Source organism: Mustela erminea, chromosome 11 (assembly GCF_009829155.1).
Source record: "Mustela erminea isolate mMusErm1 chromosome 11, mMusErm1.Pri, whole genome shotgun sequence".
Taxonomy (NCBI): domain Eukaryota; kingdom Metazoa; phylum Chordata; class Mammalia; order Carnivora; family Mustelidae; genus Mustela; species Mustela erminea.
Genome location: NC_045624.1, coordinates 15,012,344 through 15,024,862, shown reverse-complemented (window position 1 = coordinate 15,024,862; position 12,519 = coordinate 15,012,344). Strand labels below are relative to the sequence as shown.

Below are 12,519 nucleotides of genomic sequence, written 5' to 3'. Positions count from 1 at the left end.
AGATAATTCCCTAAAGAGGAAATACAAATAGCCAGTAACTTGGGGGGTTAAGTCTCACTAGTGGTCATTAAAAATATCAAAACAAGACATAATTTCTAACTGTTGAAGTAGCAAAGACTTAAAATAGTGAAAATACTCATTGATAAGAATGTGAAAAGAGAATACTCCGATACATAGCTGGAGGGAATGTAAGTTGACAAAACATTTCTGTGAGCCATTTTTACAATATTACTAAAGCTAACATTTATCCATTGCTGACTCTGTGCTAGGCATTGGACAAAGTATCTTAAGGTCGTTGCCTGTAGAATACTTGTTTCAATATCTCCATTAATTGGTCTCTGTGTGGCTTTCTTACTTGGACTACTTTTATATCAGCACCTGCCACTTTTTATTGTCTTCTGTAGCTTTCACTGATGCTGGTGTCCTCACTGACATTTTACCATGGTTATTCTAACTTGGAACATTTGACAGTGTTTGGAAACATTTTTGGTTGTCACATCCTAGGTGGAAAATACAGAGGGATACTGCTAAGCATCCTACAGTGCACAGAACCCCGCCCCCCCCAACAAAGAATTATCTGGCCTAAGATGCTAACAATAGGCTGAGACCCCTGCTAGTCTAAGGAAGTTAGACTTTGCTGGGAGTCCAACAACTGCTTACTGTTTTCTATTATTTAGTTGTGTTCCGGTTTCAATGTAGTATTATGTCAGCACATTCAATAGGAATTTAATACATCATTATTAACTCATTTTATGAATGTGAATGATTTCCTCTTCTTCAGGACCTGTTACCATGACTAGTGTACACCCACCAATACGTTCACCTAGTGCCTCCAGTGTTGGGAGCCGAGGAAGGTAAACTGACTCAACCTTTATTCTCTCATATATAAATCTCCAGTTAGATTTCTCTTGACTGTTGCTCCAACGTGCTCTTTTTTTGAACAGCTTCCTTTATTTTTAACTTTTAAATTAAAATGTTAATAATTATTATATATTAATTTGATAAACTAGTGGATCAAGTAAATAAAGTGCAGTTTTGTCTTTAAAGGTACAGAAATTGGGATGGGGGTTAATATGTTGAAAATAAGAAAATACATTTGACTTTGCCTAATAGCAAGGAAAATTTAAATGAAGTAGGTATCACATGCTGTACTATATAGGAATGTATACAAATACAAGCTTAGGGGGAAAAGAAACAATAACTTTATACTAACTTCAGTGTTCTGACTTTTTTTAAAGCCAAACATTAATTCTGCCTTAAAATAAATGAACTCATAATAGTTGAAATTCTATCTCAGCTTACTGCTTTGCTCCTCTACTTCTTATACTTGCAAATTTCTCCTAGATAATGAACCCAGTTCTTAACTTGCCTAATCATATGGAAGAAGCATTCTCTGCAGAGAAAAAGGTTGCTTTTAATCCCCTAGAACACAGTGGCTATCTGTAAAAGGTTTTTGTCCCACTACACTTTTAAATAGCAAAACACCAATAATTTATGTCTCTAGTTAATTGTCTTCACACTTCATGACAGTAAATAATTAATGGGAGTCCAGGGTCTCTGTCACTGAATAGAGAAGGAAATGGGACATGGGAAAGCCTAAAAAGATGATGCTAGCTCTAAGATACTGAGCTTCAGTTGTAGAGCTTCAAAATATTGAAGCCAATTTTCTTTTAATTCAGATTTTATTTAAATGTATTTAAATGTCTTTCCAGAAGTATAATGTAACTATTTAGATAGGCTAATATATAAAACTTTTTATACATGAAGCAGTTGCTTTTCAGTTATGTATCATTTATTGATAATGGAACATAGTAACCATTGCTGTGAAGATATAGCATTATTCCTAAAAGCAGTTGTTACACTTTGTCTTGAAATGTTTAAGGTGGCATTCATTGATTCCCCCCCCCCCCCCGCCTTTCTTTCTTATAGTTCTGGCTCTTCCAGCAAGCCAGCAGGAGCGGATTCTACACACAGAGTCCCAGTGGTCATGTTGGAGCCAATCCGAATAAAACAGGAAAATAGTGGACCTCCTGAAAATTATGATTTTCCTGTTGTTATAGTGAAACAAGAATCAGATGAAGAATCTAGGCCTCAAAATGTAATTATATTAATTTTGGGAATATTATGCCTATTTGGGGGATAGGATGAAAGAAACTTTTAAATAGCAGATAGGAGATTATAATTTGTTATATTTGAAAACCAGGAAATAGTCAACCAGGGTCGAAAAATTTAAGGAACTCTCTCAGTAAATTAAAAGAAAAAGATGGATAGAAAACAGAAGAGTTTGAGAAATCAGAGGCTCAAACAAGGAGGTTGGGCATTTGAATAAAACAACATGGAAGATAACTGCCCAAAAAATAATACAAGGAAGCTTACTGTAACTGAAAAGTATGATCATCTGAGTTGAAAGGACCCATCAAGTACCAGAACATTAAATGAAAAAAGGACACAAGTTACTACCATAAGTTTCAGAATACTGGGATTTCTAAAAGCCTCCACATGGAAAAAAAAAAAAACATCTTATACAAAGGAGCAGAGATCATAATGGCACCAGGTCCTCAAAATGGACACTTGAATCTGAAAGATAGTAAGGAAATATCCAAATTGTGAATGGGAAAATATTTCATAGCCAGAATTCTTTATCAATCATGCATAAAGAGTAAATAAGCATTTTTTAGACATGTATGTAGGGTCTCAGAAATTTTAACTCTCATGCATTCATTCTCAGATATTTGAGAATATGCTTCATCAAACATTGAGTGAACCAAGAAAGAAGGCATAAGATCCCAGAAATGGGATCTAACACAGAAAAGAGTAGCTCCCAGTACAACAGCTTCTCTAGTACACCATGTAGCAGAGGGCAGAAGACTTCACAGGGGTGTATGTAAAGGCAAAAATGTTTGGCAGTATTGAAAGGCATTTTATTGCCCTACGGAGTTTGTAAGAAAGACTTAGAGTTAGGACTAGAAAAGTAAGCAAATGAAAGGAAGGAAGGGAAGCAGGAACAATTGAACCATAGTAAAAACAAAAAGACGAAAGAGGAAGTGTAGTCATAGTACATTGTGTAGTTATGTAATGAACAATATTTATAGTCCTAATTAGATAAAGACACCCGTATCACACAAATTTGACTAAAAACTAGATCTGATCAGGATATAACCTGAATACACATTTAATCAAAAATTGAATTTTTCAGGATACTTAACCAGTGCAACAATGATAGTGACGTGGAATCGGTGTTGGCCATAAAGTTACACTGGTACCTAACAACTTAAAAACAATTAAAAAATAAATAAATTGGTCCTTAATAAAGCTTAAGAGGGTGGCATGAATGGCATGTGTGTGTAGGGAGGGGATGGAGAGGCAGGAAAGATTAGAAAAATCTAATCTTCGATACTAAGGAATATATACATATGTTTAAAACTGAGCATGACATGAGCTAAAGGCAGATGCCTAACTGACTGAGCCACCCAGGTGTCCCAAATTTAGATTCATCTTAGAATTATCAATGATTTCTGCAGAAGTGAAATTCTAGGATTTAAAGCACTGTACTTTTCTGTGAATGATAAAAATTCAACAGTAGGCATAGTTTCTGTCTGAGTATAATTTGAACTAATAGCTCAGTGTATTTACAATTCATATGGTTGACTCTCCACTACACACCTATTCTCCCATTTCTGTAGCTGTCAGCAAATAAAAAGAGATTTCTTATATTATCCACACTCCCATTCTGCTGATTGTGTATTTTGATGATAGTTTTTAGTAGAGGTTCATGTTTTTATCCCTGGGGACTCCTATAACAGCAATAAACCTGTCTCTTACATTTTTACTTCTTCATTACTTCCTTTGAAGTACCCGGGTGCCTATGAGAGAGGATTCTGCAGTCCAGAATTGTAATAGTACAAATAAAGTCAGTTTTGAGAAATAAGACCTATTCTTCTTTCCATTGCAGGCCAACTACCCAAGAAGCATACTCACCTCCCTGCTCTTAAATAGCAGTCAGAGCTCTACCTCTGAGGAGTCTGTGCTAAGGTCAGATGCCCCTGATAGCACAGGAGATCAACCTGGACTTCACCAGGAAGGTTCCTCAAATGGAAAGTCTGACTGGCTAGATGCCTCCCAGAAGTCACCCCTTCATGTTGGAGAGACCAGGAAAGAGGATGACCCCAATGAGGACTGGTGTGCAGTTTGTCAGAATGGAGGGGAACTCCTGTGCTGTGAGAAGTGTCCCAAAGTATTTCATCTTTCTTGTCATGTGCCCACTTTGGCAAATTTTCCAAGGTAAGTTGGTATTTGCTTCCCTTTCCCACATTCTTTCACTATAAATAACAATCACTGATCATTGTAATGTAACATAAAACCTTAGAAATGTAAATAAAAGTCCACTTCACACAAATGCATACTCTAAAACCTTCAACATAGGGTTTTCAATACTCTGCTTCCCATTGCCTGTGCATCTCTCAAAAACCTAGACTGTTGGGACGCCTGGGTGGCTCAGTTCGTTAAGTGTCTGCTTTCCCTTCATGTCGTGATCCCAGGGTCCTAGGATCGAGTCCCACATCGGGCTCCTGGCTCAGCAGAGAGCATGCTTCTTCCTCCCACTCTGCCTGCTGCTCTCCCTGCTTGTACTCTCCCTCTCTGTTAAATGAATAAATAAAACCTTAAAAAAATTCTTAAAAAAACAAAAGAAAGAAACCTAGACTGTTAAGAAAGAAAAAAAAAAAAATAGCCAGTCCTTCAAATTATTACAGGTTCTTAACCTAAAGAACAATGATCCTGGTACATAATAATTGCCAAAATACTCCATCGTATTTGCCAAGCATTAAGCTGTATCATTTACAAATATGTCAAGTACATTTTCAAACCAGCCCTGTGCGATGCTGCTGCTGCTGCTGCTGATCATGATGATGATGACGACGAACAGCAGCCACTTGGCTGATCTCTTCAGTTCTTCAAAAGCTATACTTTTTAAATTTTAATTTTATGCTTAAAGTTGTAAGAATAGTACCAAGAACATTTCTTTTTCTTGAATCATTTTAGGGAAGATGCCAGTTTTGCCTCACATCAGCCATAAATTAATGTGTGTGTGTTTGTTTTATGCGTTTATTTCGCATATGTGTTTCATGCCTCTTTGACTAGACTAATATTTACGGCTTTGACCCTCGCGCTGTATTGCTGCCGAAAGGCTCTGGTGCTATGTACACAGTAGTTATGCATGCAGTAAACCCTCAGTGATTACAGTTGACGCCCAACAAACAAATCTGTACCGTAGATGGTGGGGAGGAGGTGGGAAAGGGAGATGGTGAAGAGAGAAATGATGCAGTAGGAATTCAGAAGTACTTTATCCCCCAACAGTGGAGAATGGATTTGCACTTTCTGCAGAGACTTATCTAAACCAGAAGTTGAATATGATTGTGATGCTCCCAGTCACAACTCAGAAAAAAAGAAGACTGAAAACCTTGTTAAATTAACACCAATAGATAAAAGGGTAAGTTTTTTTTTTCCCCCAACATTTCTAACATACATTGTTAGTTAAACAGGTTTTTTTTTTTTTTTTTTTTGGTTAGATGGGGATTATTGTAATGCCAGTGTGCCTTTCATTAGAGAAGTTTATATTCAATCAAATTTTACACTGGCCTCTTTTTCTTTAGTTTTTCTTTAAGAGTATAGGAATCTTGAATAATATAACTTACAACTTTTTCTGGTTAAAAATAATCACATTACTGCCTATACATTTTCTAGAAGCTTAAAAGACTGTACTGGAGCAAGGTAAAACATGTATCCTCTATGTGGTCAAGAATTGTAGTTTACCTTTAATAAACTTGTTTTATTTCTCCTGTAAATAAATTTTCTTCCTAATTTGTTGAGAATCAGCAGGAAAGAGAAGGGCTTTTCTATTTACTCTTCCTGGAAATAGTTCCATTCTTTTACCAGATGGTACTGGGTTTATACCTCAAAGCCAACTAATATAGTTAAGTGTAATTGACATTTAAAGCTACTACATCAACACTTCTTTAGTAGTTAAAGAAGTTCTTAGCTAAACTATTAAGTAAAACAATCAGTATGAAAGTTACTGTATAAGAGGGGGCCCAAACACACACTGCCAGTGCTACACAATAGTTACTGGGATTAAACCCTCAGCAGAGAAGTAACCAAGTGCCTGGATAGCACCATGTGCATTCAAAGAGGCAGCCTTAGGACTGGACACACCATAGAAAAGGGTCCCTCTCTGGATCTCTTAACATACATATACCCTTCTTTATTGACTATTAATAATCAGTATATAAATTAGAGAGATAATTGGAAATTTGTTTTTAGAAAGAGCTTTAGATGGGTTTCATCTGATACTGCTTTTTGTTCCTATAAGAACTGCTCTCCTATATCACATACAGCCCAAACTGTTAAACAGTAGAATTCAGTAAATGACTGAAGAGATCAGAACTCTAAGTATTGATACTTTTCTGGTATTCATCTGGTTTTAATTTTTATTGTATTTTGAGACCCATGGCATTGGTATTAAAAATAAACTGTGACTTCATTATTTTACTATATTTTTATTTTTTTGCTCAGAAGTGTGAACGCCTACTTTTATTTCTTTACTGCCATGAAATGAGCCTGGCTTTTCAAGACCCAGTTCCTCTAACTGTAAGTATTAACATCATTTTGTGCATTTTTACATAGTTAGACGATTTTTGTTGTTGCTTTTTAGAGTGCACACTAGTGGGAGCAAGGGGGTGGTATAGGGAGAAAGAATCTTAAGCAGACTTCATGCCTAGTGCAGGGCTCAGTTTCATGACCCTGAGATCATTACCTGAGTCGAAATCAAGAGTTGGACCTCAGCCACCCAAGCACCCCACAGTAAGATGATTTTTCTAAACTTGATTTGTGAGAATGTGGTTTTTCTAGCATTCTGTAGTAGTTAGTTTCCTATATCTAATCCAAATCTTAAAGCTTTATTAACACAAATGGAATACTTTGATCTTGAATACACTTTAATGTTCACAAATTGGCCCCAAGCTTGTATTCATTTCTCATAAATTTTCATGTATTTTACCCACTACTCTCTGCAGTGATTTCTGTTAATCTCTTTCAAGAGGCTTAGGCATATAGCCTAAGCTATTGGGGAAAAACCTATAACTTGAGATAAATTCTTTGTACATATTTTGATTTACACAGGTCCAGACTTCAAGTACTAAGTAAATAAATTTGTAGCAGTAGAGGAAGGGGTGTCTGTGTGTGTGTGTGTGGAGGGGGGTGTACCATAGGTTTGCTATATTGGTTTCTTTATCAGTGACAAAATAGTACACGGAAAAACAATGAGAACAATCTGAATTTTATTTTCCTGCTTGCAAAATGTATTTAGGACTGGTAGAATTTTGTCTTTTTATTAAACCATCTCATTTATTTGGAAAGGTGCCTGATTATTACAGAATAATAAAAAATCCAATGGACTTGTCAACTATCAAGAAGAGACTACAAGAAGATTATTCCATGTACACAAAGCCTGAAGATTTTGTAGCTGATTTTAGATTGATCTTTCAAAACTGTGCCGAATTCAATGAGGTAAGAGGAAAAAGAAAAAAAAAAAAAAAGGAAGAAGAAAGAAAAAAAAAACCACAGCAATGGGGAGGTAATATTAAACCAAACACTTCTCAGCAAAAGAGATGAAGATCTATAATAGCATAAATTTCTAGAAGTTCAAGTTTGTCAGGTAATGAAAGGTAATTAGGAAGACTATGTCCACATTCCTATTACTCCTTTTCAAAGGTTTATTATATGGTATATGGAAATGCAAATTATAGCTGACAACTTGAAAACAATTTAGAAAATATTTTTATCTAGAAGCAGCCTTTGTTATTCCCACCTTTATTTCTTAAAATATGGCACTTCCAGACTAAAGTCTTCTTGATGCTGATCTTGAAATATTAAGGTTGTGGTCTAAATAGCTCTGGTATTTAAGTTTTCTCAGTTTTTGATCTGTCAGTTGATCTGAACATCTGTCAGACTTACAGACTTTTGTTGATGGTTTGTTTCTGTATTGGTTACTTGTTCCAGAGATCCATATTTCATTTAATTTGCTTTAAAAAACACCCGTTCCGTGATTCTGTGACTATGGCATCTCTTCGATAATCTCAATTTAGTAATACAGTCATATAGCTATCACTACCTTTAGAAAAATCCAGATGATTCCAAGCCTTTTTTTTTACTTACTTGACCTTCTCTAGACTTTGCTAGCCCCAGACTATTACTTACTTTATATCAGTGATGATGCATAAACATTTTCCCAAACTTGAGTTAAAAGAGAAAATGTGAGAAACATACTTTTTATTGACTGTCTGAAATATTGGTGTTTGTTTTTAATTCATGTTTTTATTTTTATCCACAGCCTGATTCAGAAGTAGCCAATGCTGGTATAAAACTTGAAAGCTATTTTGAAGAACTTCTAAAGAACCTTTATCCAGAAAAAAGGTTTCCTAAACTAGAATTCAGGAATGAATCAGAAGATAATAAATTTAGTGATGACTCAGATGATGACTTTGTACAGCCCCGGAAGAAACGCCTCAAAAGCATAGAGGAACGCCAGTTGCTTAAATAAGCAACACCATTGGTGTGTGCTGGTTTTTAGATTTTTTGGTTTTGTTTTTAAAAAACATTTTGTCGGTAATTTTAACATCATTACAAAAAGAGTTTGTGACCACTCTGATCTGTAAGTTTTTGATGTTTACTAGATTTTGATTTCCTTAATAAACCATTTCTTTTAATCTTCTTATTAAGAAAGAAAAAGAAGGGAAGTAAGGAAAGGAGTAAAAGGGAGTCGGAGAAGGGAGGCAGGAAGGAAGGGAGAAAGAAGCATCAACAACAAAAAGACATGCTTCCTACTTCTTGGATTTCAGAACTACAGTTGGAGTGATAGCAACTATAGAAAGGAAATAGAGTATGTATGAACTCTTAAGTTGAAAATTTAATGTGGTTTGGATGTGTGCATTAACCCATTTTTAGAAAATACCACTACCCATTAATTATGGCCCAACCATGAGTTTAGGTGTATGGTACTTAAGAACAGTACTCCGTGAACATGAGTGGTAATAAGAGTTCTATCCTAGAATGCTGACTGGTACAACAAAAAAGTAGATTAGATGCTATTAAGAAGGCACCTAACAGTATATCATGTAAGATGGCAACTGTATTAAAGAAAAAGCAGGAAAACAAATGTTTGATTTTTGTTCTGTTTTTCCCTTGTCTGTAGAGGTGTTTGGTATAGCAGGTGTTCAAAGCCATTTTTCATACATTTCTAAATATAACTTCTTCCACTGAAGAAGTAAGTGTACACGTTTGGTTTGCTGTGTGTGTCTGTGTGGTTTGTTGTTTGCTTTTTAACTGTGCAGGTGATCCTTTTATAACGACTCATTGTTTGCAGTATGGCTGTTAGTGGAACTACCGAGAACATAAAACTACAGCAGTGTGCGCCATGTTTGATGTGAGGATTCTTCAACATATACCCTGGGTATTAAATATAAGTTCCCCTAAAAGGGACTAGTTTTGTGGTTTTCATCTTTCTTTATAATTTGGAATAAAAATCTGTTCTGGAATTTGGGAGCAGGCAGTTGGAGGGAATTACAATGAAAATTTAATTTTTCCTGAAGCTTCTGTTTCCTATTTTTAAAAGTCAGTACCTGAAATTGAATCTTTTATCTTACTTGATTTTGAATTTCATTTTCATTCTCCCGATAGAGGTACAAAAGACCAATCTTCTGAGAGTAAGCACAGTGCTAATGAGCCAGACCTCACTAGTTAAACTGACATTCATTTATTCCTTTCGCTTGTTCAGTGTCAAAGAAGGAAACTAAATTTAGAAGAAAAAAATTGTGCCAGTCTAACATTTGACAAAATATTTACACATGAAGTTTTTCAAAGTAACCTTTATAAAACATTAGTTGACTGAGGGAATTTTTCTCTTTAGGCTGATAGAATAAAAATAAGGCTGAGGTGAAAAAACCTTAATCATCTTTGGATGGTTTCAACTCCCATGAATTACACCTAGAGGCCTTGCTTTTTTCCACAAGGCATTACCTCTTAAAATGGACAATTTGAAAATATCCTGGGGCTAATTCATTGTTTTCATCATTGTTGTTAAAGATAAAATAGAAAACTTAGGAACAATAGCTTCTTGTCTTAGACTTAGGTCTTGTCGATAATATGTCAATTACTTATTAATGGTTAAGAAGTCTTAATCACTTTTCCAAATATGTGTTTCAGAATAGTTGTTGTATTGTGAATATGTATTAGACATTTATTCTCCAAAGTCTGAACAAATTTTAATACCAGTGCATATCCCATTTAATTTTTTTTTCTCTCTAGCATTTTTAGCACAGCAGCTGTGGAGGTTTTGCTAGTAAGTTTATTGTTATCTCAGAATTCTCTTCTTCTGACCATTTGTTCTTCCATACTTGTTTCCCAAGTTAAAACAGCAACACATAAATTTTGAGGAGGGTACAAAGGGAAATAGCACTTAAGGGAGAAAAATATGTATATATAATTTCTTAAATGCATCTGAGCCAGAATTTCTTCTATTGTGCCCAAAACTTTCATTGTTACATTTAGTCATAATAATCTTTTAAAAACAGTATTTCACCTTTACTTTTTTTTTTTTTTTTGCTGATTGAAAGGTAGTGTTAAGAACCATCTTTCCTATAATCACACATAATATAAATTACATTAAAACTAGTATTTCTCTCTCCAAACAACCTTTTCATAATGGTCTTTATTAAAGTCCTGTGACCTTATTAACAAGCACCTGTGTCTGGGTGGATCCCAGTTTAGTAGCTCTTATGAGGTGAGCCTCACCCATAGTTCAGTGTGATTCAAACAACCTTGACCTAAACTTAAAACACTCCAGTGTTTACCTCTGATCAAAAACTCCAGATTTCCTTCTAGATTTGGAAGCACGGCCCAGTGTCATAGACGTAAGACCCTGTAATACTAGATGTGATAACATGATGACACCTTTGGCCAGGGCTTGTGAATTGAACAGACCATGTGGGAGCTAGGACTTACCTAATTCTGGCTCATCAAAAGCTTTTGCATGTATCAAGCATCTGATATTTTTGGCTTAAGGAAATAATGTATTCAGAATACATTTGGACATGAGCATCTGGCAATGCAGTTATTTTGTCCTTTCAATTAATAGGCCTTGCTTGTCTTCTCTGAGTGGAGGGGTAAGAAGTTGGATGTGCTAAAAGGCAAATGCCCTCTTGGTAGTTTTACTTGCTTTTCCAAGCTAAAGAACAGGCTCCACATTTTACTCCTACGCCATAGGATAAATGCAGTATAACTTAGGAATACTTCAAAAAGATTCACTCCACAATCAGAAGGGTGAGTATACAGTTGATTGCTCCATTTATGAATTTGCATTTCAAATTTCTATGTTGTTACGGTGCTTAAACTTTCAAATTTGGGTTCCATAAACAGACTAGTTAGAAATGAAAGGAGGAACCCTTCCTTTTGCTGAGGCCTGATCCATAAATTGTGAATCCCTAAAGTTGCTACATGTGAGCAAAAGGTTTGTAGGTGTAAATAAAAGATGTGCTTATTTTCTGTTATGAATGAGAGAAATTGATCTGATTGGTTATTATGGACATGACTATGAGTTGGACCATCTACTTTCTTATGGAAGCCCTCCTTTTAAGTAAAATGTACATATTTTTTAAAGTATTTTGTAACCTCATGTAAATTAATAGTTGATATCTTTTTACATATATTGCCCTTTCCTCTTGGGTGTGAATTTAGTTAAGTCATAGTTCACAAAGTGGTAGCTCATGTTCCTTAGTGAGAATAATGCTGGCCAGTCAGACCACCGGTTATTTTCCCCACAAAGATTCGCTTATTATGAAGGACCTCATAGGCAGCAGTCTTTGTTGTTTGGTGTTTTGTTTTGTTTTGTTTTGTTTTAATTTGGGGGGGGAGGGGCAACTGGTGCTTTGATTTTTAATAAAAATTAGCTTTGATGGATTTTAACTGTGAATGTTTTACCACAAGGAATTTTAATGGAAAAATTACACTATGTCATTCAGTAGAATCTTAACTAGTTTGAGTCTCTCTTCGTTACTGCCTTTGTGTGTTCCTCTAAAGAAGTGATGCATATAGGAATGAGCTACTAGTCTGTAAATAAGAAAACTTTCTTAAAAATTCTAACATGTATTTCATGAGCCTTATAAGCAAAAAGTAATTTTACAAACAGGAAGGAAGGGGGTGATAACTTTAGTTGCTGATTCCCATCCCCCTCAAAGTAGGAAAACCAAAGATATCATAAAAAATTTTTCCTTGTCTAAAACCTGTTGGAAGAGGAGGGGAAGACAGAGTAGGGACTTTTACAGGTCACTTAGAAAGTTTACTTATGTTAATTTCACCTATAAACTTTAAAAAGTTTTAATTCTCAGAAATTATGACTTTTTAAAAACTCCACTATTGGATATGGCACCTGGGTGGCTCAGTAGGTTGGGCAACTGGCTCTTGGCTCTT

The 12,519-nt window shown here is 35.3% G+C and overlaps 1 protein-coding gene across 4 annotated transcripts in view; it reads left to right on the top strand.

Annotated features, from left to right (window-relative positions):
- TRIM24 (tripartite motif containing 24) overlaps positions 1 to 9,211 on the top strand; it is a 99,407-nt gene extending 90,196 nt beyond the window's left edge. For all 4 annotated transcript variants that reach the window (XM_032304208.1, XM_032304207.1, XM_032304206.1 and 1 more), the window contains exons 13-19: positions 782 to 854; positions 1,930 to 2,098; positions 3,953 to 4,281; positions 5,356 to 5,488; positions 6,571 to 6,645; positions 7,414 to 7,563; positions 8,387 to 9,211. In XM_032304208.1, the coding sequence (XP_032160099.1) occupies positions 782 to 854; positions 1,930 to 2,098; positions 3,953 to 4,281; positions 5,356 to 5,488; positions 6,571 to 6,645; positions 7,414 to 7,563; positions 8,387 to 8,596 (1,139 nt within the window). In that variant the 3' untranslated portion in view covers positions 8,597 to 9,211. The remainder of the gene's footprint in view (positions 1 to 781; positions 855 to 1,929; positions 2,099 to 3,952; positions 4,282 to 5,355; positions 5,489 to 6,570; positions 6,646 to 7,413; positions 7,564 to 8,386) is intronic.
- Positions 9,212 to 12,519: the final 3,308 nt, after the last annotated feature.